The sequence below is a fragment of the Clytia hemisphaerica genome, unplaced genomic scaffold (genome assembly GCF_902728285.1).
Source record: "Clytia hemisphaerica strain Z4C2 unplaced genomic scaffold, Clytia hemisphaerica genome assembly, whole genome shotgun sequence".
NCBI classification, from domain to species: domain Eukaryota; kingdom Metazoa; phylum Cnidaria; class Hydrozoa; order Leptothecata; family Clytiidae; genus Clytia; species Clytia hemisphaerica.
The window spans coordinates 3,260,083-3,287,966 of NW_027103595.1; the positions used below are offsets into that span (position 1 = coordinate 3,260,083).

The following is a 27,884-nucleotide window of genomic DNA, read 5'->3' on the forward strand; positions in this document are numbered from 1 at the left end:
AAATATCGCGTTTCAAATCAGTCGGGTCTGGCGTTAATTTTCAGTTTTTTTCACCCACATTACTGGTTGGCCCGACTGTTGTCTATAGGCTTGGAGCAATCTCTGCGGATCAATGGGCCATTCCAGAATTTGTCTGTAACAGGGGGGCGGACGACACAGGATTTCCGAGGGCAAAAGTTTTCACCAAAATTCGAAATTTCCAAGGCGAGAGAAGAAAATGTATGAATTTCCAAGGCAATTGAATTAAAAAAGGCAAAAAAGAGTGGAATTTCCGATGCATTTTACAAAAGTACATGGATTTTTATCAGAATTTCCGACCACCACTGGAAAAAAAAAATTATTTCTGAGGCTAGAAAAAATTAAAAGATGCACGTCGTCCGACGGGGGGTAACAAAAATTTTCTGGAATGGCCCAATCACGATCAATCAATATACCTAAATAACTGCCTAATAGTCTACCTAAATTGACATTGTAAGTAAAATTTTTCTAGGAAAAGGGGGTATTTTAGAAATGGAGGAGAGCACTGCTTTTGGATATCTAACTGCCTGTCTGTCTTGGCAGTTCCATCAATATGCCAAAAACATTTTGTTCAACCACCTTCACTTCATAAGATAGGCCAGACGTCCGCGCTCGATAGGATCGATCATCGGAATGGCTCGATGACGGATCGATATGTGATCGATGGATTACTTAACGATCCGGATAGGAGATCGATAGAGGATCGATACTCAAGATTTTTTAAAGCTTATGATTAGTTATCCACAAGTGTTTCAACCGGTATTCCAACGAAGCCATATTTTGGTTTGTACAGAAATTTTGCCCGCTCAAATCTAAACAACAAAATGGTCAATCTCACTAAAGCAAAACATTGCGGCCACGGCATTTCCCTGGATAAAAATTCTGGTCACGTGACCATCCGTGATTTTAGACCAATGAAAACGCTTCATTTCCCCGGATTAAAGTTGTGTCTACACTAACACGCAGGAAATGGCTAGAAAAAGAGAGAAAAAACCGGGGGTCAAATTAAATTTTTCTCCCTTCTTGCGGCAAACATAAAAGACTTTAAGAGGCCATTTATTTAAGAAAGGGGTGTTATATCATAAATAAATTATGTAAGTAAGTGATATTTTAAGTAACAAGTTCATTAACAATTTTATTTTGAAGTTTGTTTTTAAAAACAAAACCCCCAAGCTAGATGATAATCTCATTTTCTTAACTTATGGACCCATTTGGAAGTCTTTGTAATACAGATCATTTGGCAGTGTAGTTGCAGCCTATACAAGAATTGGAATCTAAAGTCTGAAGGCGTAACACCTTGATGCCAGTGACCCCGCAGAGAAATTTTTAGTTGGCAGACACTGACTTTAGGTTGGTTTGGAAATCGTTTTATTTTGAAATGTAATCTTCACTTTAGATGAATACCAGGGTTCGAATTATAAATTTTAGGAGCTTCGCAATTCTTCCGAGCGAAGCGAGGTAAAAAAGAGCAGCGCCGCAGGTGAAAAATTTTTTCACTGTTTGCGAAGCATTTTTAGTATTTTGCGATGTTGTTTGAAAGAAAATGCGAAAGTATCTTCAATGCATTTCTCTAGAAAAGCGAAGTAAGACTTAGGCTGTTGTGTGAGATTGTAGACAAAGCAAAGTTAGTGACTTTCTAAAACAATAGACGACAAATTAATAAAGTTTTGAAGTAGCGAGTTGGTAAAGCAAGATAAACGAATGAAAAAAGTTGCGAGGTAGCGAGTTTATAAAGCAATAGATAAACGAATGAATGAAGCAGCGAAGTAGCGAGTTTATAAAGGAATAGATTTAAACGAGTGAATAAAGTAGATATGTAGCAAGTTTATAAAGCAATAGATACACGAATGAATGAAGCAGCAAAGTAGCGAGTTTATAAAGCAATAGATAAACGAGTGAATAAAGTAGCTAAGTAGCAAGTTTATAAAGCAATAGATAAACGAATGAATAAAGTTGGGAGTTTATAAAGCAATGCATAAACGAATGAATAAAGTAGCGAAGTAGCAAGTTGATAAAAAGCAGTAGATAAACGAGTGAATAAAGATGCAAGGTAGAGAGTTTATAAAGAAATGGATAAACGAATGAATTAAGTAGCAAAATATGTGTTTTCTTAAAGTTTTTTTAGCTTGGCATTTTTGAGTTAGGAAATCTTTTTGGGTCGCTAAACTTAAAATTCGCTTCGCATTTTGCGAAGTGCGAAGCTATAATTCGAACCCTGGAATACTTTTATTTATTTGGATTCATGAAAGGTTCAAGGTTTGTTTACTTTTTATTTCAAATTATTTCATTGATTTATTGAGCTGCAATAGCTGATTGAAAAACGAAGATTTTTGATAGTTGTCAGCGTGGGCTTGGCCGCCATTTTGAATTTGGATTTTTTTTCTCCTGTACTCGGCAATTTAGAGGTTGTTCGTAATACGCGATTTGGCTTACGCGTAACACACCATTTCACCGAACCTCCCAAAGTCATTTGATTTGAACGACGTGTTAAAAAATAAACGATTTCTCTTTCGCACCGAGTAGGCTTTTAAATCGAAATATGAAAAAAATCCATATTGAAACACACGCAAATGTCTGGAACAAAGAAGAACAAATTAGTGGCATAATACAATGGAGCGTTTGACGTCACTCGCGCAGCCAAATTACACACTCGTTAGAGTACCCTGCCCAGTTGGCCACAGAAATTTTTTATTCAAATTTTTCACTTACTTTTTACTTTTTTGAAAATCCTTTTCGACCAACAGTTAGACAACTTTTAACATTCTTCGTGTTTGTTTTGATTTTTTATTTGAGGCGATCTTCTTAGAATAAAAAACTTTCGAAGCGAGTGGTACTAGTGCCCAGTTCCCGACCGACGTACCAGTCTGCAACCGATCGCTAAAAAGAGAAAATCAGTGCTCTACTTGCAGGTTAGGTCATATGAATTGATCAGGATGATAAAAAAACTCATAAGCTTTCCGTATTTAATTTCTTTGCACTCGTTCTTTTGTTTTAAAATAGCTCACTTACATTTCCCTTCGGCATGTTTTTTTAGAATTTTTCTTCAAGTCACCATTTTTTTCTAAAGTTTGTTTTTGTATTGTTTTGAAAGTGGCGGTCTATGGAGAGTCTTTATTTGATAAAAACGCGGGAATTTTTTATGTCTACCCGGAGATTCAATACACCGGTTTCCTTTGTTATTTCAATCCAGAGCTAGAAACTTCGCATTGGAGTTATCAAGTTAAAGACTGCGGGCATGCCCCTTGAATGTTTTGATCGCAATGTAAAGTCTTCTTTTTTTTCTCAGCATCTTTCGATTTTGTCGGTCGCAGACTGGACGTCTAATTTAGAAACTGATTGCATCAACTTTTTTATCAATATTTCCGACGAAACCCTATTGAGCTGATTTTTATAGAAATGCTTTCTAACATATATACTCATCGTTTTGGACAAGTATTTTTTGGAGCGGCAGGCGCTCTCTAACTCTCCAATCGGCCTCCGGTCATTTTGAATGAAAACAAAAAAGTTAAAAAGGGTGCGCTATCAGTGAAAGTTATCGTGACATGTTATGGCAGAAGAAAGTATATATGTATGATTGATAAACTTGGTGGAATTATCAAAACAAATTTGTTGTCAAAGAGATTTAACAGTAAGTGAAAATACAGGTCAGATATTAACAGTCCAAGTTAGAGCAGTTGATGGTATCCTCTGAAAATTAGAAGTCGACACCCCTGGAAATTGAAATTTTGTGAAAAAGGGTCTGGAAAATGATTGTTGATGTCAGTTTATTATGATGAAGAGAGAACCCCCTGGAAACCTTTAATAATGCCGCTTGGAAAATCTGAAAAATGAACAAAAACCCCTTGGAAAATCAAGGCTCAGACCCCCCTGGAAAAGTTTGTCAATACTATATATGGTCTAAAAATAGAATAGCCCGTTGCATTTCGTTTAGAACCTTGGACGGTCCGGTGGGGTACATTATTATCAATTTATGGAATAAGTATATATATGTTGTTTGAATTAAAAATAACTTATTCGGAATTAGGGATTTGGGATTCACAATTACGGATTAGGGATTCAAACTTTGATTGAATTTTTCAAAAATTCTAACTTTACGACCTTTAAATTTAAAAGGAATATATGGTAGAAAACATTCCCAAATTTCATTTCTGCTGAAAATAATTGCTCAGTGTTCGAGCTGTAAAATTTGCAGGCTGTCGATTTAGGGATTCGCAAAATCGTCACCTAGTGGCCAACTCAGCCTTGTGTGGAGGAGAGCAGGCCTCTGTTGAACTTTTAAATATTAGAGAATACGTTTAGGACTATTATAAGGTCTCATTTCCACTGAAAATGATTGCTCTCCATCGCAGTGTTCGATGACAATATATGGCAAATCCCAAATTCAACAGTGTGCAAATTACCATATTACTTTTATTTGAAGGTCATAAGTTAATTAAGACAAATTTGAACGTTCTTTACCCTCGTTTTTCACCTTTTTTTAACTTTTTTGAAAAATAATATTTTAGCATTTATGCCATAACTTTTTCTCTAGTCGACCAAATTTAACAAATGACCCCTCAAAGTTTAAGTTTATCCTTTCTCTTTCCAAGGCGAAAAGATTGATTCATAGAACAGTTCATAGAACTTGAGAAAATTCACTTCAAAGAGGGGGACTTTCTTCTAGGACACCCGGTATATCAGAAAAGCATATTACCTTGATTTTTATATCTGAGAATGATTTTTGTGTTTAATCTATTCGCCATAGTTTTATTAAAAAATCAAAATTTAACGAATGTTTTTTATTTTTATATTATATTATCTACTAATATTTGTTGATTTAGATCAGTCAAGTGTAGTGACTGATAGTGATAAAATTTGCTCACAGACAAAATATAATATTGAATTTAAAGGTACATATCAAAGTCTGGATAACTTAAGGAGGGTAAAGCTTCAGGGACACCATAGAAGTCCCCCTCCAGTCACCTTTCAAATCACGCAATCATGAGAAAAAATTTCCAAATCACTTTATCACGAGTTAAATTTCTTTTCTTTCACGATCACATTGATCAGATTGGTTCCTCCGATCACGCAATCACATACTTTAAAATCTTAAATCATAAACTTGAAAAAATCAAGAAAACCGCTGGGGCGTCTCTCAGAACGACCTTTAAGCTTTAAGGGGAGGGTAAATCAATAAGGGGAGTTTTGTGTTTTAAGAGGGGACTCAAAAATTAAGCATTATTAAGTCATGATGTAAATTATTGTTGTAAATTATTGTTGTTGACATTTTCATTGAATCAGAACGTTTTTTAAAAGGCTAACTTTTTTCTTTTAGATATTCAAAATGAAGCTGTATTTCCACATCCACCTGGGAGGCCATCACAATCACAACATTGTGACCGCGGTTCTTCAATCAGATGAAAAACTCGAATTGAAATCTTGTCTTCAGAAGTTGTGTGCTCGTCTTAATGATCATGCTAAAACTTCACTAAACACCAAATATTTGGAAGTATCCTTGAAGCAAAAAGTTTTGGAGATGGACACTGACCTTTCAAGCCTTCAAAATGGTTGTGATTTGAAGGTTGTGGTTCAAACCAGTGTGTGCGACACTAGTACGAAATATGAGAAGACTGTCATCAACAAAGATAAAAGTGCTCCGTTAAAATCAAGTAAAAAAACTGTTTCTCAAAGTACCGATGAACATGAGGAGCTATTGAAGAAGGCAGATGAGCTTATATCTAAAAGCATGAACAATGCAGCATTGGCAATTTATAAAGAGATAATTTCTTCATTAAGTAGTAGTTATGAAGCTACATTCGGAATTGCTTACATCCTTTTCAAAGCGAAACGTTTCAAAGAAAGCTTGACTTATTTTGAGAAACTTTTGAACATTGACAATTCCAATGATGTTGTTGTGTTGGATTATGCTCGAAGTTTGATTGAATGTAAGCATCATAAACAGGCTCTTAACGTTTTATCTCGCTCCATTGAAGATCTAAAACGTGCGGGTAAAGTGAAGGCTGTTTGCAACACTAATGTTGTTTTAGCTGAAGCCTTGGAATCAATGGATGAAATGCAAAACGCTTTTCAAATTTATTTGTCAGTATCTCAAATGACAGAGAAGCAAAACGTGGACGCCTTGTTGGGTTATGCCAGAGTTGGATATCAATTGGGACTCGTTTCACTGGATGACGTTTTCATTGTGGTTTTGAACGCCATTGCTCTCCGTAAAAATGATGTCAAAGTTCAGCATTTCTTCGCTAAGATGGTACAACAGAAAAACGGAATGGAATGTCTGCAACGTCAGATGAATGACGCATGGTCTGACGTCACTGCAGTTGTTTATATCGCCACCTTTCTCAGAGAGTGTGGTGCTATCGATGTTTGTTTGAAGCTGCTCGAGCATGCGCTTAGATTAGCACCAAAAAGTATCGATGTCGCTCTTTTGACCGCTCATGTCTTTGAAAACAAACGCGATTTGAACGCAGCGTTAAAGTTTGTGGGGGATTTTATTGACAGTAAACACGATAGACAAGTGTTGAGAAAGATCGATCTCAGTAAATTTACCACCGTAATCAAGTCATACTTATCAGACAGCACAAGCGAGCTGACACCGTTCGAAGTGGAGCCAAAAGAGCCCTCACCCACTGGGAGCATGGCAAATGTGGAACTACAATTATTGGCTCTCTACTTCACTGTCATCAAAATCCTTTTTGTGGAAGGAAAAGTTGAAATCATCCCCTCCCTTGTGAAGTTGATGAAGCCATTATTTACCATGCAGAACGATCTGCATAAAACCTTAATCCGAAACGAGCAAGCTTTCTTCTCATGCATTGATCAACTCATTGAAAGTCCCGTCACTTTCAACACGGCGTCACCCAACAAGCTGTACGTCATTGGAGATAGCCATGTGTTACCTATCGCCTGGCAAACCGTCAAGATCAAGGAGAAAGATTATATGACCAAACCAATCCTCGTCACTGGACTGAAAATCTGGCACCTTCGACAAGAATCTCAGTTCTACACCAAGAAGTGTTATGATACATCCATACAACAAATGGAAAGTGGAACGCCATGTCTTTTCATCCTCGGTGAAATCGATTGTCGAGAAGGAGTTCGAAAAGTTGTCGAAAAATGTCTTTACGATTCTGTGAAAGAAAGCATCGAAGCTTTAGTTGATATTTACGTCAAAACAATGTCGAGCGTGAAGAAACGCAACAAATCGAATGTTTACGTCCACCCTGTGCCGTGTGTGTTGAAGGAAACTTGCGACATCGTTATGCAGTTCAACTCAATCTTGAAAGAACGAGTTATGAAAATTGCAAGTTTAACTTGGTTAGATTTTATGGACCAATTGATTGATGAACGAAGCGGATATTTGAAGGAAGAATATTCATTTGATGGCGCTCACATCCACCCCAAATATATATCTGTTTTGCAAGACACTTTTGAAAAAGTCCAATAAATGATCCGCATCACAGGGTAACTGGCTGACTCGAGAAAACTGTAAGATCCTGAGATATTTAGATTTAAAATTATTTTTTAAATGAATATAAAGTAAAAAGACTTTAATGCCCTGTAATGATGATTTTTTCACATTTATGAAAGTCGCTTTTCGATTTTTATAGTCCAATACTTTCCTAACCATACAATGATACCGGGTGCGCCACAAAAAAGTTTCTCTCTTTAAAACTAATTTTCTCAAAATCTAAAAGTTTTAAAAGAACCGTTCCTATTTCATTGGAAAGAAGAAAGATAAACTTAAATTTTGATGGGTCATTTATTAAATTCGATTCATTAGATCAAAAGTTATGCTCAATTGAATGAAAAAGTTACTTTCGGAAAATGCTCAAAAACGTTAAAAATCGACCTATCAAATTAAACAGAAGCATAATTACATGAATTTTACCAGATTATTTGGCCTTTTTCGACGAATTCTCTTCCTTTCATCGAAATTCAACCTTCCTACATCAGTATTTTGGTTTCAGTCATTAAAAATGATAATTAGCTGTCTAAATGACCTTTTGTTATTTAAAGGAAGGTTGAATTTCGATGAAAGGAAGAGAATTCGTCGAAAAAGGCCAAATATGAAATAATCTGATAAAATTCATAAAAATGCATCAAATATAGGTTTCGAGGTAGATCCAGCCTTACATAGACTTTATCCAGTCTAGAACCAAAAATCTGAGGAAAATTTCGGTAAAAGTAAATTAAATTGATTTTGATGAAGGTTTTAAACCCTCTAACCCTTCAGTTTCAAAACTTATGTGTTTTGTTATTGAAAAATGCTCTTAATCATGTAAAGGCTATTGCAATTGCCAAATTTAAAGTAAAAATTTGATAGGTCGATTTTAAAGTTTTCGAGCACTTTCTGAAAGTAACTTTTTTATTCAATTGAGCATAGCTTTTGATCTAATGAATCGAATTTAATAAATGACCCATCAAAATTTAAGTCTATCTTTCTTCTTTCCAATGAAATAGGAGTGGTTCTTTTAATATTTTTAGATTTCGAGAAAATTAGTTTCAAAGAGAGAAACTTTTTTGTGGTGCACCCGATAGTTTTTTGAAACCAACTATGCTTTTTCTTAAGGAAAACAACAAATTCCTATCCACCACAAAACGTCGAAATCTTTCATAAGTTAGTAGGTATTTTTCAAAGTAGTAAATGTAAGACGTATTTTAGACGTAGCGGATACTTTCAGTTTCTTTTTCGTAGTCGTAATTGCTTTGTCGTAGAGACATAGGAATATCTATTTTTTTAACGGTGTCCTTATTAAACTGTACTTTTTTCGAACAAATGATTACGCGTATTGTTTGGTCTTTCGTTTCTACTTCTTCTCATTTGATGATACTAATACCTTAAGAAAACTAATTTTCGGTGGAACTAATTTTTGCGGAACTAATTTTTGCGATTTTGGATGTTTACCGCGAAAATTAGTCCCGCGAAATGCAATTTCTCCTAAAAATCCTCAAAAACCCCTAGAAATACGAAAGAATATCGGTAAAAAGGGGATGTCAACCGCAAAAATTAATTCCATAAAATGCGCCAATTTAGTACCGTCGTAATGTGAAAATAAGTTCCGCGAAAAGGAGTTCTCTTAAGGTAGTCTAGAATATAGATATCTTTTACAATGCTTTATTCCAATATAGATTTTGTCATAACATAGTTCAATTTCAATTTTAATTTTTACTTCTTTATTCAATATGTCCATTGTTATTCAGTTGAATCATTTTCCATGACCTTCTTTTCCAAAGAGACCTGCTGCTTCGGACGTCGGTATGGTTGTGGGGTCGGTAGTGGGTGGGGTCGATTTGCAGTTAAAATTATCCCATTCCACAACTTCTGCGTGTATTTTATCACAGTAGGACCCGTAACACCAATTAGATTCCTCGTCAAAACCTTCGTCCATTGTTTCTCCGGGTGCATAGAATTTTCCATCATCCCCCAGGCAACCACGGGGTGTTGTCATAGGAGGGGTTGTCATGGTTTCTGTGGTTGTTGGGGGAGTGGTTTTGCAGTTGAAATTATCCCAGTGTTGTATTTGGCCATGTTGGTCGCAATATGTCCCATAACACCAATTTGTTTGTTCGTCAAATCCATCGTTCATCTTTTCTCCCGGTGCATAGAATTTTCCATCATCTCCATAGCAACCAAGTGGCGTTGTCATGGGAGTAGTGGTCGTTGGAGTTGTGGTCGTCATAGGTTCCGTGGTTGGGGGAGTTGTTTTGCAGTTGAAATTGTCCCATTTAATCACTTGTCCATGTTGATCACAATAAGATCCATAACACCAATTTGTTTGTCCATCAAACCCTTCGCTCATCTTTTCTCCAGGTGTGTAGAATTTTCCGTCATCTCCATAACAACCATGTGGCGTTGTCATGGGAGTAGTCGTCGTTGGAGTTGTTGTCGTCAGTGGAGTTGTTGTCGTTGGTTCAGTAGTAGGTGAGGTCGATTTACAGTTGAAGCTATTCCATTGAATAACTTGTCCATGTTCATCACAGTATGATCCATAACATCCATCGAAATCCTCGGATATCTTTTCCCCAGGCGCATAGATTTTACCGTCATCTCCATAGCAACCTTGCGGAGGAGTTGTCATGGGCTCAGTCGTCATAGGCTCCGTGGTTGGGGGAGTCGTTTTGCAGTTGAAATTGTCCCATTGAATAACTTGTCCATGTTGATTGCAATAGGATCCATAACACCAATTTGTTTGCTCGTCAAACCCTTCGCTCATCTTTTCTTCAGGTGCATAGAATTTTCCATCATCTCCATAGCAACCATGAGGTGTTGTCATGGGAGTAGTTGTCAACGACTTTGTAGTAGTTGTGACAGGGGGTTTAGTGGAGCTGATGATTTCATGGCATCTTTCGGGAAGGCGGTTCAATCTTTGAGTGATTTTCCCTCTCGGTGAACACCTGATTTCTAGACAGCGATCATCTTTGTATACCGACTTGATGAAACCTCCTGGTCTGTAAAATTGATGGTTATATTTACATCCTCGAGCTGTCTTATGATCTAAGTTTGGAATGTCAGGGAAAGTGAATGTGGGTCTGCTTTCAAATCTTTTGACCATTATTGACAAGATGGTCAACCAAACTGGAATAGAAAACACGATAGTATGAATTAAGAAAGACTAGTGATGTGGTCATCAGTTTAACAAATTCGATTCAGTTCTGACTTCATTTATACATCTAAATTAACTCTTGGAAAGAATATTTACAAACTGACAAAATCCTTGCAATAGTTAAAAGGAAATTGAAAGAAAAAGAAAAGTACTCACATATTGAAAATTGATGCATTTTGAATGGATTTCTTGCGTCTGCTTTCTCGTAACTTATTCGCTTTTGCTGTTAAAAAGTGCAATTTGATGATCAAAATATTTTCACCTCACACTGTTCAAAAGTTTTATTTGCACTGTAAACTTTCATCACATCCATCATCATTTTGTTGTTTTCATGACGTAATTGGTTGTCATGTCAACATTCTGGGTTTTGTCAGTCGAAGGCTTAGAAGCGAGGAAAGGCTTTCGTAATAAAAGTGACAAACTATCTCTCGAATAGCAGTTTCCAGTTACATCTTATTCCATTTCATGGTTTTCAGAAATCACTATAAACGTTTATCGTGTGTTATTTATTGTTTGTCGCAAGTTATAATCTCTCGTATTTCCACGCCCTTGTATCATAGACTCAGATTCTCCTTTTCTCCACTTAGCTCAAAAGGGCCCTGAATTTGGGAAAAGGTAATAGTATAGGCCACTATGTCTTCCCGTGTGCAGGAGCCTGTGCAAAGGGATTTTATGATTGATTATTGTTCTTCACAATGTAAAAGATCAAAATTTGAGAGGTGAGGCTTTGGGCCATTGCCATTGCCATGAAAAGTGACGTCATTGGTTACCATGACAAGCAAAAAAAAAAATTCGTCAAAAATAATTTTTTTTGTGTCATTCGAAAGAGCATTTAAACTGATAAAGAAAAAAATCACAATCTATATCTGATATATATCTGAGATATTAAGGAAATAAGGCAAAATGACGTCATCAAACGATCGTCAAACATCGTCAAAATTCGAAAATTTTTGAAAAAAAATCACAAAAACAATCACAGAGAAAACAAGACGACTTGAAGTCGAAAATTTCGCCTAGAATTTGAACTACATGGGAAAAACAAGAAGTATAGATGAAGCTAATCTGAAATCTACTTTACATCGAGCCTTGATGAAACAATTTTACAACAAGAACAACGAGGCTTAAAATCGCTAAAAAAATAAGACCAATTTAACAAAGAACAATTGTTGTTTAATTTTTAAAAATTCTCATAAAGTATATGCTTGTAAAAAATAGATATGCTCTTATTACGAGTCTTATTACACGCCATCCCTTGTTTACTTTGTAAGAACTAATTACCGAAAGGTGTATCACCGTCTATCAATAGTTATTGATTTGATTCTTATAAAGTAAATGCTTATAAGAAAAATAAATATGCTCATATTGTACGCCATCCCTTGTTTACTTTGTAAGAACTAATTACCGAAAGGTGTATCACCGTCTATCAATAGTTATTGATTTGATTCTGATAAAGTATATGCTTATAAGAAAAATAAATATGCTCATATTGTGCGCCGTCCCTTGTTTACCTTGTAAGAACTAATTACCGGAAGGTATATCACCGTCTATCAAGAGTTATTGATTTGATTCTTATAAAGTATATGCTTATGAGAAAAATAAATATGCTCATATTGTGCGCCGTCCCTTGTTTACTTTGTAAGAACTAATTACCGAAAGGTATATCACCGTCTATCAAGAGTTATTGATTTGATTCTTATAAAGTAAATGCTTATAAGAAAAATAAATATGCTCATATTGTGCGCCGTCCCTTGTTTACCTTGTAAGAACTAATTACCGAAAGGTGTATCACCGTCTATCAAGAGTTATTGATTTGATTCTTATAAAGTAAATGCTTATAAGAAAAATAAATATGCTCATATTGTGCGCCGTCCCTTGTTTACTTTGTAAGAACTAATTACCGAAAGGTATATCACCGTCTATCAAGAGTTATTAATTTGATTTTTATAAAATATATGCTTATAAGAAAAATAAATATGCTCTTTTTTTGCGCCATCTCTTGTTTACTTTGTAAGAACTAATTACCCAAAAGTATATCACCGTCTATTAAACAGATATTCGACAAGAAAAATCGGATATCGAAAAATATTCAGTCGAGCTTGATAGATATTCGACGAAGCGAAGCTGAGTCGAATATCATCAAGCGAGACTGAATATTTTCGATATTCGATTTTTTCGCGTTGAATATATGGTTTATCGTTCACTCATTAGCAGAAAACATTTCCCTCTCCCTCTACTTTTAATCTTTCTGTTTTTATATTTAAAAAACTTTTCATTTTCGAACGTTTCACTTTCTCATTTAAACATGTCGATTTCATTGTTTTCTTTTTAATTACAAAAACATTCGAAATTATTTCTCTTTTTATCTTCCCTTCTGTTGTTTATTCATTAAAAGAGCTCTTCGGTTATTTATTTGGCATTTTAATTTTTTTGATAAGAAAATTTATTTCATGCGCTCAAAAAGAGTTATTCGCTATCGGATATCTAAAAATATCCGACAGTGCGTTTTGCTTAGAGGTGGACGATAACAAGAGTTATTGGTTTGATTCTTATAAAGTAAATGCTTATAATAAAAATAAATATGCTCAAATTGTGCCCCATCCCTTGTTTACTTTGTAAGAACTAATTACCCAAAAGTATATCACCGTCTATCAAGAGTTATTGATTTGATTCTTATAAAGTAAATGCTTATAAGAAAAATAAATATGATCATATTGTGCCCCATACCTTGTTCACTTTGTAAGAACTAATTACCGAAAGGTATGTCACTGTCTATCAAGAGTTATTGATTTGATTCTTATAAAGTATATGCTTATAAGAAAAATAAATATGCTCATATTGTGCCCCATCCCTTGTTTACTTTGTAAGAACTAATTACCGAAAGGTATATCACCGTCTATCAAGAGTTATTGATTTGATTCTTATAAAGTATATGCTTATAAGAAAATAAAGAAAAATCAAAACTGTGAAGCTAAAGACGCAAAGATATAATGACGTAATCCAAAGAAAACCTGCGAAGATCGACCGTGGTTATACGAGCGTGTAATTTGTAAATTGATTTTAGTGAGTTCGTCCACCGTATCAAGTACTTTCGTTTTCTAAATTTTCTTCCGATATCGCCGCCGCACCATGCCTATCGCTAAGGCGAAATTAATAAAAAAATCACGGGAAAACGAAAAAAAGAAATCGTACAAAAATTAAGAATATCATTCTGTACGCTATTTTGGAAATTGCTTTACATACCCATCGACTGACTGGACTTTTGGATGTTTGGAGAAAACCTTCAAACCAATTTGTATTTTTGGCCATCGTTTCCAAAGGTTTTCTGTAGTCGATGATGTAATTCTGTTTGTGAGAAATCGTCCGTGCGTCGGCGACGCAAATTTTTTTTCCGTAGACGGGCGGAAATATCTTTAATGGTCGGAAATATCATAGCGCAATGGTCGGAAATATCATTTGATGGTCGGAAATATCTTTAGATGGTCGGAAATATCCCAAACTCTGAAAATTTGAAAATTTGATGGTCGGAAATATCTTTTGATGGTCGGAAATATCATTTGATGGTGGGAAATATCGTTTGATGGTCGGAAATATCCAAAACTCTAAAAATTTGAAAGTTTAATGGTCGGAAATATCCCGCGCTTTTAAAAATGCTTTATCAGCAAAAAAAATGTAAACAAAAATGGTAGCAAAGGTGGTGTGGTGTGGCCAACTTGTTGTGTGTGCCAGACAAGAGTAGTTTTTTATTTTAAGTTTTTGGGACACTATCTGAGAACTGTTCTGTTTCTTAGTTCTCTACACAGTATTTTACACAAGACGTAGACAGCTTTTTAGGGAGAGAAAGTGGTATTGACCTTTTTATTCAAACACGACTCTTCTTTATTTCTTGTATTTTTTATATCCTTTCCTCCTCTAGCCCCCACTGCTCTCAAATCACCCTAAAGCTAGTCCTAACCCTACCCGGACACCCTCCCATTCTAGACCTTACCCAGGGGGGGCACTCGATCTGAAAACGACTGTTCGGCGGAAAATTTGGCTTCCAAAATCGAACCTTTACAGTGCATCCAGCTGGCAGTGCATGCAGAGAAAAGTTGGCCAAAAAATGACCCTTACAGTGGGGGCCAGAGGAGGAAAGGATATAAAAAAGACAAGAAAGAACGAAGAATCGTGTTAGAATAAAAAGGTCAATACCACTTTCTCTCTCTAAAAAGCTTGTCTGGCACACACAACATGTTGGCCACACAACAAGTTGGCCACACAACACCACCTTTGCTACCATTTTTGTTTACATTTTTTTTGCTGATGAAGCATTTTTAAAAGCGCGGGATATTTCCGACCATTAAATTTTCAAATTTTTAGAGTTTTGGATATTTCCGACCATCAAATGATATTTCCGACCATCAAATGATATTTCCGACCATCAAAAGATATTTGCGACCATCAAGTGATATTTCCGACCATTACGCTATGATATTTCTGACCATCAAATTTTCAAATTTTCAGAGTTTGGGATATTTCCGACCATCTAAAGATATTTCCGACCATCAAATGATATTTCCGACCATTGCGCTATGATATTTCCGACCATTAAAGATATTTCCGCCCGTCTACGGAAAAAAAATTTGCGTCGGCGACGGAAAACTATTGTTAAAAAAGAGATTTCAGATTTAAATTCTAACAAAGATGATAGATAGATAGGATGAAATGTATCTTAGTAATTCATGTCCAGCACGCATCACCCAGAATCCATCTACCCTGGATGATAGAAACACAAGGTAGAAAAAAGCTTTATTTTTCGCGGGACTAAATATTCGTGAATCAATTCTGATCTCGATTATTTTGGCGATGGACACCTTATTTTTTTGGTTTTGAGCTTTGACGAAAAGGTCCAACTTTTAGTCACGTATCAATCCTCAAAATTTTTTCTGAAATCTGAGATTTTCTGAATTTCGGCAAAAATGTTCGATCGCACCCCCTGCCCCGACCGCTGCTGACACTACCTATATATGACGCTCACAAAAAGTTTAGTTAGTGCTTTATGAATTATTAATAAAGGATTTAGGTAGTGGGAATACCGTTCTTGCTGCTGACGCATTCATAAAATGAATGAACAAATAGCCATTTGAGGGATAGACAATATGGTGAATATCGCTCTCCTAGGGATTAATATTGAATGACGTAATACGATGTCATGGTAACAATACGTTTTCTCACCTGGGTCCCTTCTCCTCTATTTTTCGCCTCCGCGTGAGAGCAGAAGAAACGCGTAAGAAGAAGTGCAATAGAAATAAGATTGCGAATTTCTGCTGGATCCCATAAAAATAAGATGGCGGACAAAACCAAGGTCCCTCATAAAAGTAAAGTAATAAAAATTGGGTCTTATCATGTTGGAAAGACAATTGGGAAAGGCATGTTCGCCGTCGTTAAGATGGCCGAGCATCATCAAGCAAAAGCAAAGGTATAATTTTTTCCAGACTTTTTTGTCTGATAAAAATCAGTGGAAAATTTGACGACCCGTACCAAATCTGCAAATCTGTAGCTACCAGAACCAGACGCACCTAGATGCACCACCAGCCTGATTCATTCACGTCAGGTTGAGTGGTTTAGATTGACCAGTGGTAATGAGTTTTCTCATTTGACACTGGAAATTTCCTGTCTGGTGCTTCCTTAAGTCTGGTGCAAGTAAGTAGGAAGGGCAGGCAGGGTCGTAAAAATTGCAGCTGTAATATTTTGTTGAAAAATATTCAAAGCCTGCTAAAAAAGATAAACCATGGAGGCAAGCTTTGAAATGAATGTTTGATTACCCACTTAATCAACTCAATCAAACTTTTAATCGGACGATAGGTGTTTGTTTATACGGAACGAAATCGAACGGTAATATCGAACCAAGAAATTTCTGTAAAATTGGATGACTGTTCGGTTGATCTTTTAAAGTTTAATAGCAATTCAATTATAGTTTGATAGGTTCGATCGTAGCTAGACATTCATTCAATAAGCTTCTCGCTCTTTTCTAGGCCCTTTTTGCAATATCTTTGCTAGTACGAAGCTCGACATGGCCCGCCCGAGAATTCTCGGGCCTCTACGGGCCATGTTCGGGCCGAGAGACCCTATCAATTCTTTTGGCCCGAACATGACCCGAGTCATTCAGGCCATGTTCGGGCCATGTTAAATGTTAAATTGATTCAGCATGTCCAGTCAAACAAAATAGTACAAAATAAGATTTGTCTGTTTTGTTTATATCGCTCAAAAAAACTTTACGAGCTTCCCGTGGACACACTTCAGTTTAAAACTAGGACCAGTTTACTAGCAAATATTTCCACCCTAGGTATATCTATAACTATGTTTTAATACCAAATAAGACATTTAATATTTATATGAATTTACAACATTCATATATTTAATATAATTAAGAGAAACCAAGTTTTTCTCAAAGAAAATGTTAAAAAAATTCAGTCCTGAAATTACACGCCTGTTTAAATCATGTTTTCAAAAATGGCCAGCTCGGGCCATACTCGGGCTTTACGCGAATTTCAATAAAAGTTTTGGCCCGAGAATTCTCAGGCCATGTGGAGGGTCGTTTGCTAGTATATCTGAGAAAAATAGCAAAATGATTCCGGAAAAGCACCAAGATACTACTCTTGAACACTCATCCACCAACTCGAGCATACATCAAACAACAAGGAACTGTATTTTTAATGGAACTTATTTTAAACTAATCAATATATTTTCCTTTAAAGTTCGATTACTGTTCGATTTGGTTTGGTAGTCTAACACTTATCGTTTGATTAAGTTCAATCGAGTTCAATGGTTTGATTAAGAAAATTGGTTCGATAGGGTTCGGTCGACATCCCCTGATCAATGAAGTGCTTTTTAGACTCAATTTAACAAACAAGGTCCTTTTTGAAGCAATCTTTCAGCAAGAAAAATAAGAAGTCTTACACACAGTTAGTCATACTAGCATTCTGCTGAAATGCGTATTAATTGTGAGTTAGTCACACTAAAGTTTCGACGAAATACATATCAAAGATTGACTCACAAGCAAAAGAATGCACTGCAAAACTTCTTGAGAGATTTATGAAAAAATAAACAGACACTAAATAAACATTTCCTTTCCAAAAAGCTAAGAGAAATTACCTAGCAGATTACCTAAATATTGAGTCATAGATTACAAAATTTGACCCATGTCAACCTGGAAAACTACCATAAGTTGGTCTAATGTTGACATTCCTCCTATAATTTCAACATCCTTTTTTAGAGATGGGGGAATAGCTAATAAGAAGGTCAGAATCACTGATGGACTCCTCAATTATTGATTGCTGACCAAAGAAAATAAGTTTCAATCAGCGATTCTGACCTTCTATTTATTCATATCTCTAAAGAAAGTGATGAAATTAGAAGAGGGATGTCAACATTAGACCAATACGGTAATTTGAAGAACAAAGAAAAAGATCAACAGTGGAGAAGAAACCAAACTAGATCTGCGCACTACATTTGTAAATGGAGTAAAAAACAAAAGTGTTAATAAGGAAAAAGTATTGCAATAAAAAAAGATTAAGGTTAAAAAACCTGGCTCTCGGAAGGAAAAAGATTTCATCCCTTTTCGAGATTCCCAAAAAAGATTTTCAAAAAAGATTCCCCAGCAGAAAGGGAGAGGAACAGGGAGGAAACTATAAAATCGTTAATAATACCACCAAGCTTCCTTATACAGACAATAAATCTTCTGTCCTAACCCCAGACAATGATCCGTGTAACTTTTCCCATTTTAGGTATCTTGCAAAGTACCCTTGCCCTGTTTTTATATTTTAGTTGTAGATTACATTATATTTTTGTTAATAAAATTTCCCATCGTAGTTTTCTTCTTAAATATAAACTTGGACCTCATAACCCAGATATTCATCTCACTGGTAATAAAGATTTGCTGATGATGTAATTCTTGCTACAGTATGTGGCCCCCAAAACGTCGATCAAATTTGAAACTTCTCTCAAATCTAGAGGAAAAGAAGTTTTACAAAAATTTTTGCTGCATGAAAAACTTCATCGCTACTTTATTTCCCGGAAGTTCTTTTTCAAAATTTTCAATTTCAACAATATTTTTCAATCGCTTAAAGATAGGTAGCTTTTTTCTAAGGGCCCCCAAAACGGCAGGTTTGCAATTTTAGCGATTTCTCGAGATATCTTCAAGATATGAATACAAAATTTTGACCATAGTTTGGAAATGGAATTTAGAGGGTTTTGGGCATAAATTTGTTTGATAAAATTTTTACAGTATGCCCCTGGTTGTTAAAACGCAGGTTTGGGCCCCCAAAACGCAGGTGTAGTTAAAATCAAATTATTAAGCCCAGTGGTAAAAGGGGGAGAAACTATGAACATATTTGTTTTCATGTTTTCCATTATATTTACGACCCGATGCATGTAAAATTTAAGATTTTTATAAAATATTTCAAGATTTTCGATGATGCAAAGTCCAAACTGAAAATTTAGAAATTTTCAAAATGACAATTTTGATTTAACAACGTATTAATCAAGTTTTTGAAAACAAATTTCTTTTGAATATAGTTTCATTCATGTATGGAATTTGCTGTGAAAATCTTAGAAAAACAGCTTAACTGAAGCTGAAAATATTAAAAGCTAAAAGGTATTTTTCTCCTACATTTTGCAAAAAATGACAAAATTTGCCGTTTTTGCTGATTCCGCGAACATTTTTATACCTTAAGGGAAGAAATTTTCGCGAGAAGAAATTTTCGCGGAATTTAATTTCGCGAATCAGAGTTTCAAAATGGCAAATTTCGCGGAATTTAATTTCGCAAATGAGCCGATTTCAAAAGTTTCACGGAATTTAATTTCGCGATTGAGAAGAAGTTATCAACTTAGATTAACTTTTAAGCATCACGGAGTTGCTTATATTTGTTTATATTTGATAAAAGATACACGTTATAATGTGTTATAAATCAATTGTGTCCATCTTTTTTGGTAACATCTGGTCAAAAACAACAAAATAAAAGAAGAAGAAAAAAAATCCAATTTCGCGGAATTTAATTTCACAATTTAACAATTTTGGTGTGTTTCGCGGAATTTAATTTCGCGAATTGCGCCCCAATTCGCGAAATTAAATTCCGCGAAAATTTCTTCCGCAAAAATTTCTTCTCGCGAAAATTTCTTCCCTTAAGGTATGTAATATTAATTTTTTGCTATAAACTATTATTTCAAGCTGATAGGAATGGAATTCCAAGATTTTTTGCTGTTTCTCATATTTAGAATTTTCCGTTTTATCAATGCTGATTGTAGTGCCGCAAAATACTGGTTGACCTTTAAGATGCTATATCTTTTACCCATCGTCTAAAGTCACAGATGTATCTGAATTTTCTGAACGGCATTAGGTGTAGAAAGTTTCCTATACCCCATTTTCATAACTTATTTTCAATATCCAAGTAGCTAGAGTGAGTTATATGCAATTTTTATCTAATTTTGGTGTTAAAATATTTCCTTCAGACGCAAGTATGTTATTTTGAATCTGTCTGGAACCATCAAAAACATGTTCATTTTTAAGTATAACCATCATTCTTTCAAAATAAACAAAAATCGTTTAATTCTTATAAATCTACAAGTGAGAATCCTCGTTTTAATGATGACCTCCGTTTTGGGGGCTGTCTCTGTTTTGGGGGCTATATACTGTAGTCAGTTCTAGTTTTTGCAGACACAAAAACTTATATTACACTTAAATCAGCTACAGATTGCTAAGGGTTATATCTCAACGTTTCCCAAAACTAAATTTTTCAGTATTTTCCAGTGAGTATTTTTTCCAGAAGTCTCAAAACTGTTTCGCTTCGGGTATCAAATTAAAGAAGGTTGAGGTTGACAATTACAAATACCTTAAAGGAAGAAATTTTTGCGGAAAGAAAATTTGGCGGAAAGAAAATTTGGCGGATTTGGCAGATTTAGCCAAAATCCACCGAATTAAAGTTCCTGCCAAAATTTATTTTTTCCTCCATCCGCCAAGTTAAATTCCCACCAAATTTATCTTATTTTACGCATTCCCCAAATTGGTGCAATTTCAGGCCTTAAAGCAGGTTTTTTTGCTTATTTGATAACGATTTTGGCCAAAAATATCTTTCAACCGCCAAATCAAATTCCCTTCAAATTTGATTTTTCCAGCCATCCGCCAAATTAAATTCCCTCTGAAAAATTTTTTTCGGCCATCCGCCAAATTAAATTCTCGCTAAAATTTCTTCCGTTAAGGTACCCAAAGACACCTACATTCCATCATCTAAAAAAAGATTTTAAGATTGCAAAGCATCTTCTTTTTCAATTTTTTTAATTTCTAATTTTCACTTTCATTTTCATGCTTTTTTGTAATTTTATGAACCCAAATTGATAATTTAAATAACCTTTTTTGCCTCTAACAAGTCAATGTAAAAGCCCTATTATTATATACCTGTAGGCAAAAACAGCCATTGAATAATTCCTGATATACCATGGCTATTATACCACGGTAGAACTTTCTTTTCAAATTTTGCATTCAAAGTTTGATTTTTTTGTCGCTCTTGTTGTTATCAAAGAAATTCATTAAAAAATCTATTGTGAATTTCATGAACAATTTTATGACTCAAAGTAATTAAGAAAATCTTTAAAAAAGAAAAACATTCGAACGTTCGATTATGGGAGTGTTTTATGTGAAACGTTCGACTATTGACACAAAAATTAATGTTTTGTTTTTGCCTCTAGGTATGTAATAAAACATATATTCAATAGGTTTTCGTTGGTTATGGATTTATTAACCCTCGGTAATGAATATTCAACTCGGCTGCGCCTCGTTGAATATTACATCACCTCGGGTTAATAAATCTCAATAACCAACTTTTACCCATTGAATATCTGCTTATTATTCCACTGTTTTTCCTGTTATGATTTTTATTTATTCACCAACATTTAGGAGTTTTTTCATGCACCTGCAATAAGATTTTCAAGTTAAAATCCAGGAACACGTCATCTAGATCAACATTCACTGGGTTTAGTTTAGTTTTTAGTTTTAGTTTCATCTCTAGCCCCTATGGGGTTTTAAAGTCAATGGTAGCATTAGATTCTGCTCTCTTGTCAGAGTAAACCAAAGGGAAAATCAGCTCAGGAAAGTCCAGGAAACGCTGGATGAGAACAGAACAATTACAATTGCCTTACCTTGAATTACAATTGTGAAATAAATCCTGATGTAATAGCTGATAAACTTTTCAAATACCAATTTCCACTTAAAATCTCAAAATTAGGTCAGCTTTACGGTCCATGGGTTTATATCCATGATCCTGGCCCCTCATCTTGAATCAATATATAATTCAAGATAGCTAGGGAGGGTATTTTTTGCCAGCTAAAATGTCAATTAAAGATCATCAATTTACTTACTGCCATGGCATGGACCAGGGGTTTAGGTACCCCCTAAGAAAATAGGTACCCCCTGAATTTTAGGTACCCCCAAACAACAGACGTTATTAGGTACCCCCTGTGATTGGTACCCCCTGTGACTTGAGTATATGTCAAGAAATTGTATATTTTTACAATTAAAAAGAATAATGATAGTTAGATAAAAGCAAGATAAAATATAGTTCCCAATCCCCCAGATCTTACTGCATAAAAGTTAGATACCCCAGAGATCATAGGTACCCCCTGAAATTAAAAAAAAACAGTCCCTAGCCTTTTCAGGAAGATTTTGGTTGTAGTCCCCCCTGCGGGCTGGGGGGGGGGTTCATGCCATGTTACTCTTTTGTTCATTCAATATTCTAGATATTCAATTTTGCATTTTTAACTTTAACATTTTTTAATGTTCTGGAGGAGGTTTTCTGGCCATTCTGTAAAATGCACTTCATTTCTCATCTTCGTTTTCAAAATTTCAAAATATTTCATAGGCTTTTTAAAATTAACCCATTTTCAAGTGCCACTGGTATCATATGAAATTCCAGTTGTGTAATGGTTGATCGTGACTATTATCTAAAAAATGATTTTTATTTGTTTGCAGGTGGCCATCAAGATGATCGATAAAAGCCAGCTGGACGAAGAGAACCTGGCCAAAATTCGTCGAGAGGTTCACGTCATGAAATTGGTCAAACATTCTTCCATCATTCGTTTATATGAGGTAACCTCATCATTATTTTCGAAATGTAGGCCATGATGTTTTTAAACAAATACCTTGGACCATACCAAAGGTTTCATTTTACAACTTTTTAAGTCAGCAGTGAGGTTTCCGATGTCTGTCATCCACAAAAAAGTTTGCTTCCCTTTAAAGAAGTTTTTATTATCAATTTGTATTTTAGGTGATGGAAACAGAAAGATACATCTATTTAGCGATGGAATATGCATCTAGTGGTGAAATTTTCGAATTGCTTAAGAAAGAAGGGCGAAGGAATGAAACGCAAGCACGACACATGTTCAGACAAATTATTTCTGCTATGGAATACCTCCATCAAAAGCGTATTGTACATCGTGATTTGAAGGTAAGCAATTCTCATTAATGACCCTAACAGTTTCTTGGTCTGAAGATGGAAATTGGTCCTGTCTGGTCCAGTTTGAATTGGGAATTAGCTTCTTCGTCTCCATAAAATATATAACCAAGGATTATTAGCAAAATAGAAAATTGTTGTATAATTTTAAATACTTTTTTATCATAACATTGATTAGTAGAAGTATTTATTCATGGATCTTGTTTTTTTTCCACAGGCTGAAAATTTGCTGCTAGATGAGAATAACAGAGTGAAGTTAGCAGACTTCGGTTTCAGTAATATTTTTGACGTTGGTTCCAAATTGAAGACGTTTTGTGGAAGCCCTCCTTACGCAGCACCAGAACTTTTTGAAGGAAAGGAATACTATGGGCCAGCTGCTGATATATGGGTAAGTTAAAGGTTTTTATAAACACTACCTCTCTTTCTTATAGTTTTGTACTGATCTTTGCTGTAAACATTGCTCCCCAGGGGGGGGGGGTACTTAGCCAAAAATGGGTGCTGGGTGTATGTGTGGACGGTAAGGGTCGGCTTTTCACCTTTCAAAGTCTCTCTAAGGGTCGCAAAAATCGGAGAGTTTAGAATTAGTCTCTCTAAGGTTAGGACTTTTTTCAAAAATGGTAGAAAATTTTTTTTAAAAGTCTCTAAGGGTCAACCTTTCAGCTAAAATCAGTCTCTCTAAGGGTTGGTTTTCGGGGGGTCCCGTCCGCACATACCCCTCATCCGCCAACCCTAGTACTTCCCCCGGATATTGCCTCAATATAATTGTGAAAAAGCTGATAAGAAAGTTTTTTTATTATTCTTAACGAACATCCATTTATTGTTTACCTTTTTGTTTGTAGAGTTTGGGAGTGGTTTTATATGTGTTAGTATGCGGAGCGTTACCGTTTGATGGAGAAACGCTACCGGATCTTAAACGACGTGTTCTAAATGGAAGATTTCGTATTCCTTACTTCATGTCTTCAGGTAAGCCAACTAGGGAGCCCATTTGCGCTTGAACGTACATAAAGTCACCTTTTAGTCATTTTATGGCTGGTATAATTCTCTGCACTCTTGATTAAGAAAGTCAGTGCCCTATCCCCCTCAAATGATATGATGCCACGAGGCGGGGAAGCTGCGTGTGTTCAGGTTCAACCGGTTTTGGATGTATATTTCATGCTAATGTATTTACCTGAAAGCTGTGCACTGTAATGCGCTTTTTTTTCTACAGATTGCGAGAATTTGATACGTCACATGCTTGTTGTGGATGTCAACAAGAGATATACCATCAATCAGATCAAACGTGACCGATGGATCATCCAGGGCGAACCTTACGATTTCTTGGAAGAAGAGGAGGAGTTCAATGATCCCGTGTCCGAAAATTCGTCCGAAAATGAATTGATATTGGATGACGAAATCTTTGAGCAAACGTGTCAAATATTGAGAGATGAAGAACCTCTTAAAATTCAAGAAGTGAGTTTGTTTCTCTCATAATCATCTATTGCATTTATGAAGATCTTGAAAATTAAATACATTAAACATTGCATGTTGAAAAGTTTGATAAGGGACATTTGGACATACATTCATATCCTCTTTTAAAATATGCATTCTCATTGGTTAACTTTCTTAACTTTGCCAAATATTTTGTCTAGTTTTTGTTTCCCTCTCTGTTTTTCAGTCTGTGCAAAAGAGGAAATTCGATGCCATCTACGGTCTCTACCACATCTTACTTGATCAGAAGTTGAAAGAAGAAAGAGATTTGTCATTGCAACGTCTTCAGCAATTACATCAATTACATCTGGTAGACACGCCACGATCTGACCACGAAGATGACGTCCCCGGTGAGGAGGAAATGTCTAAATTCCTCCCCTCTAAACCCATGAAACTGGAAATTGAAGATGGGCGCGAAGAAGAACTCTCGAGATATTTGTCGGGCGGTGGGCGAAGGCGTGGAACCATCGCTGTTTCTCATTTCAAACAAAACAGTGGTGGTGGGGATATTGGTATTCCGAAAATTTCCATCTGCCGTTCGCCGAGTCCCACAGATGATAAGAATGAATTGCAATACAAAGAGAAGTATTTACCTCGCCCTACTGTCTTGAAAGTTCGACCCACCTTTGACCGTCGTGCTTCCGATGGGTCCGCAACGTTACAGGATACCATTGCACAATTCAATTTGCATCGAAGTTATTCCAAAGCGACCGGTAGACGAAATTTGAATCATGATGGAAGTCGGAATATGTTAAGTGTTCCGGAGAATGATACGGCAGGCTCTGAGTCAGAGAACGAACATGAAGCCGAGGTCTCCAATTATTTGCATGGTCGAGGGAGACATCAACGCCGCACGCTCCCTTGCTTTCCAACCACCCCTGAAAACGAAGACGTGCCTTCGAAGTTTTTGCGCGCGGTCAAACCGAACCGAGCGTCGCCCACACCATACACACCAGTAGTGAACGATCCGCGGTTGAGAGAATTGGTACCGGGTACTAAGAAAGAAACTTTAGGTGATCTTTTAGAACAACATAAACTTTTACAAGATCAATTTAGTACTCAAAGGAGAAGTTCATCCAATCACATTCGGGAGAACCCATTCCGTCATTCGTACCCGTTCAACGAACCACCTCCGCCCGAACAAGAACGTAATACGGAGTTCGCTTACCTGCGCAAGAAACAAGAAGCACAATTAGCCGACCTTGAAGTACAATTCGCCGTTCAAAAGAAAATCTTGGAAACCAAAATGCGACAAGAAAGGCGGGAATTTTTACGCAGAGCTTCTGAAGGTGCCCCTAATCTAGAAAGTCAGATTCAAGCGTTTCAAAGAAAGCACTCTGCTGCAGTTGGTGGGACCCCTCCCATTGCTCTAAGCTCTTCACCTCAAAGCACCAATGATGTCTTACTGCACGACGAAATGCAGAAATTAAATTTAATGGCCACACCACTCATGACGTCTGAACTCCCCCCACTGGATGCACGCCCTCAGTTCCTCCCTGGCTCAATGGATGTGGATGAAGAAGCAAATACTCATTTCAATAGATTCGGTCCACTACGCCCTTTGTTTAACAATCACACCCCAGCAGATGTCTCGCTTCTCCCAAGACCTAACCCTTCTTATGGCGCAAATTTTGGCGGAGCGAATATCCGCCCCAGTTTCCCAGGAATGGACTCTCCGAATTTACATGACCCTTTCATGAGGAACGGCCCTCCACCTTCGGAAATAGAAAATATCGGGAATGCTCACGAATCATTGAGTCGTTCGTTGAGTTATGATATGACATTCGCACAAAGTATGAACAATATTAGGAAACGTTTGATTGTGGCTCTGGAAGAAGCGAATGTGGAGTACGAAAATTCGGGTGATAATTATTTTTCCCTTTTTAAAGATGGCTTACAAATGGAGGTGGAAATCAACCCTGCTGCAAACTCCGAAACAAATATTGAACACACCCTGAAACTACGTCGCGTAGGCGGCGAAATTTGGAGCTATAAGAAATTAAGGGAGCAGATATTTCAAAGTTTGTGTCCTTGATGCCCATGTGACGTGGCGGCCGGTGATTGGTTACTTTCGGTGATTTGGTCACGTGATGCTTTGGGTGCATCATTAGAAAATAAAGTAGTTATATTATTATTAGCATGTTTACGAATCGGCTTTCAAATTATGATAGTAGGTGTCTTTATTTCTCTTAGCTTTTTACTCTTGGCTTTTGAGTTTGCTTTTTTAGCATAGCGCAACAGATAGAGCGACACAGGATTTCTTGAAACTTTTAATTTGAGAATTTCGTCAGATTGGATATCAGTTTTCCTGGTTAAAAGATGTTTGGCGCTGACTTTTAGATGACTTTATATTCTTTTATTTTCAATTAAGAGGAGAATTTCTAATTATTTAAATATTATATCATTAAGAATTGTAAGAAAAAGTTTAGAATTAGACAATTTATTTTTTATGCGCTTTTTATTTTAGATACCTTGATGAACTCTTTATAAGAAAGTAGGAAGATATTTTCCTGCCACCCTCCCCCCTCCTCCCCCATCTAATCTAACCAATTTATTTGTTGACAAACATCTTGAACTTCTTCAACAAGAGAAGGATGGAACAAACGACAAACAAACGAACGAAGGAACTTTGTACATAGCATTTTCAATTGTATATATAAACAACAACAGAATGATGATAAAACAACCCTTCATATGAATAAAACAAAACAAAACAAAACTTCTGCTTCTTTACTTTTTATATTAGGATTGTTTGCTTGTTGTCCATCATGTTATTACACAATGCCTTAGCTTAAGGTAGACGGAAAAAGAGGGAATTTTGTTTAAAAAATACCTTCTTTCCAGACCTCGTCGATTTCCAAAACTACTTGTTGTGCAAAATATCTCTTTGCTTGTATATTATACAACATCCGTTGAGGGTTTTGTTTCTAGCATGAGATGAAACAGCGTGTCGAGGGTAATTTCTAATTGGGCCATTGGTTTCCTCCTGTGTCAGCCTCCATTGAAATTTTAAACTTAATTTTTATACATCTTTGACAATCGCAGCACACTAAAATGTACTTGCCATGTGATTTGAGGAATAACTGCAAAAATTTAATTTCTGTTCAAAATTGAAGTCCCCCCAGAAAAATTTTATTGCACCTTCATGAACCCCCCCCCCCCCCTTGATTCCCATTTTTACTTTTGCCTCCCCCTTTTGAAACCTTTTGGAAAAAAATCCCTCTCCCAGAAGTAAGGGGAGGGGGGCTATCACTTTTTCCATAATTTTTCATTGGAAACTTCTTCATCAGGGAGATACGAGGCAAACGAAAAAAAA

At 36.0% G+C, this 27,884-nt stretch overlaps 3 protein-coding genes across 3 annotated transcripts; 2 read left to right on the forward strand and 1 right to left on the reverse strand.

Annotated features, from left to right (window-relative positions):
- Nucleotides 1-114: 114 nt before the first annotated feature.
- LOC136801754 (uncharacterized) lies at nt 115-7,937 on the forward strand. The gene is made up of 2 exons (XM_067058414.1): nt 115-471; nt 5,333-7,937. The coding sequence occupies exon 2, from the start codon at nt 5,342-5,344 to the stop codon at nt 7,460-7,462; it is 2,121 nt and encodes a 706-aa protein (XP_066914515.1). The 5' UTR covers nt 115-471; nt 5,333-5,341; the 3' UTR covers nt 7,463-7,937.
- A 717-nt stretch (nt 7,938-8,654) lies between these two features.
- Nucleotides 8,655-10,909, reverse strand: LOC136801756 (uncharacterized). The gene is made up of 2 exons (XM_067058415.1): nt 10,779-10,909; nt 8,655-10,594 (listed from the first exon to the last, which is right to left on the reverse strand). The coding sequence occupies exons 1-2, from the start codon at nt 10,795-10,797 to the stop codon at nt 9,225-9,227; spliced, it is 1,389 nt and encodes a 462-aa protein (XP_066914516.1). The 5' UTR covers nt 10,798-10,909; the 3' UTR covers nt 8,655-9,224.
- Nucleotides 10,910-15,905: 4,996 nt separating this feature from the next.
- LOC136801757 (serine/threonine-protein kinase SIK3-like) lies at nt 15,906-27,287 on the forward strand. Its single transcript, XM_067058416.1, has 7 exons — nt 15,906-16,077; nt 22,621-22,737; nt 22,916-23,095; nt 23,319-23,489; nt 23,941-24,064; nt 24,309-24,550; nt 24,756-27,287. Exons 1-7 carry the CDS (start codon nt 15,946-15,948, stop codon nt 26,601-26,603), a joined length of 2,814 nt encoding a protein of 937 aa, XP_066914517.1. The 5' UTR covers nt 15,906-15,945; the 3' UTR covers nt 26,604-27,287.
- Nucleotides 27,288-27,884: the final 597 nt, after the last annotated feature.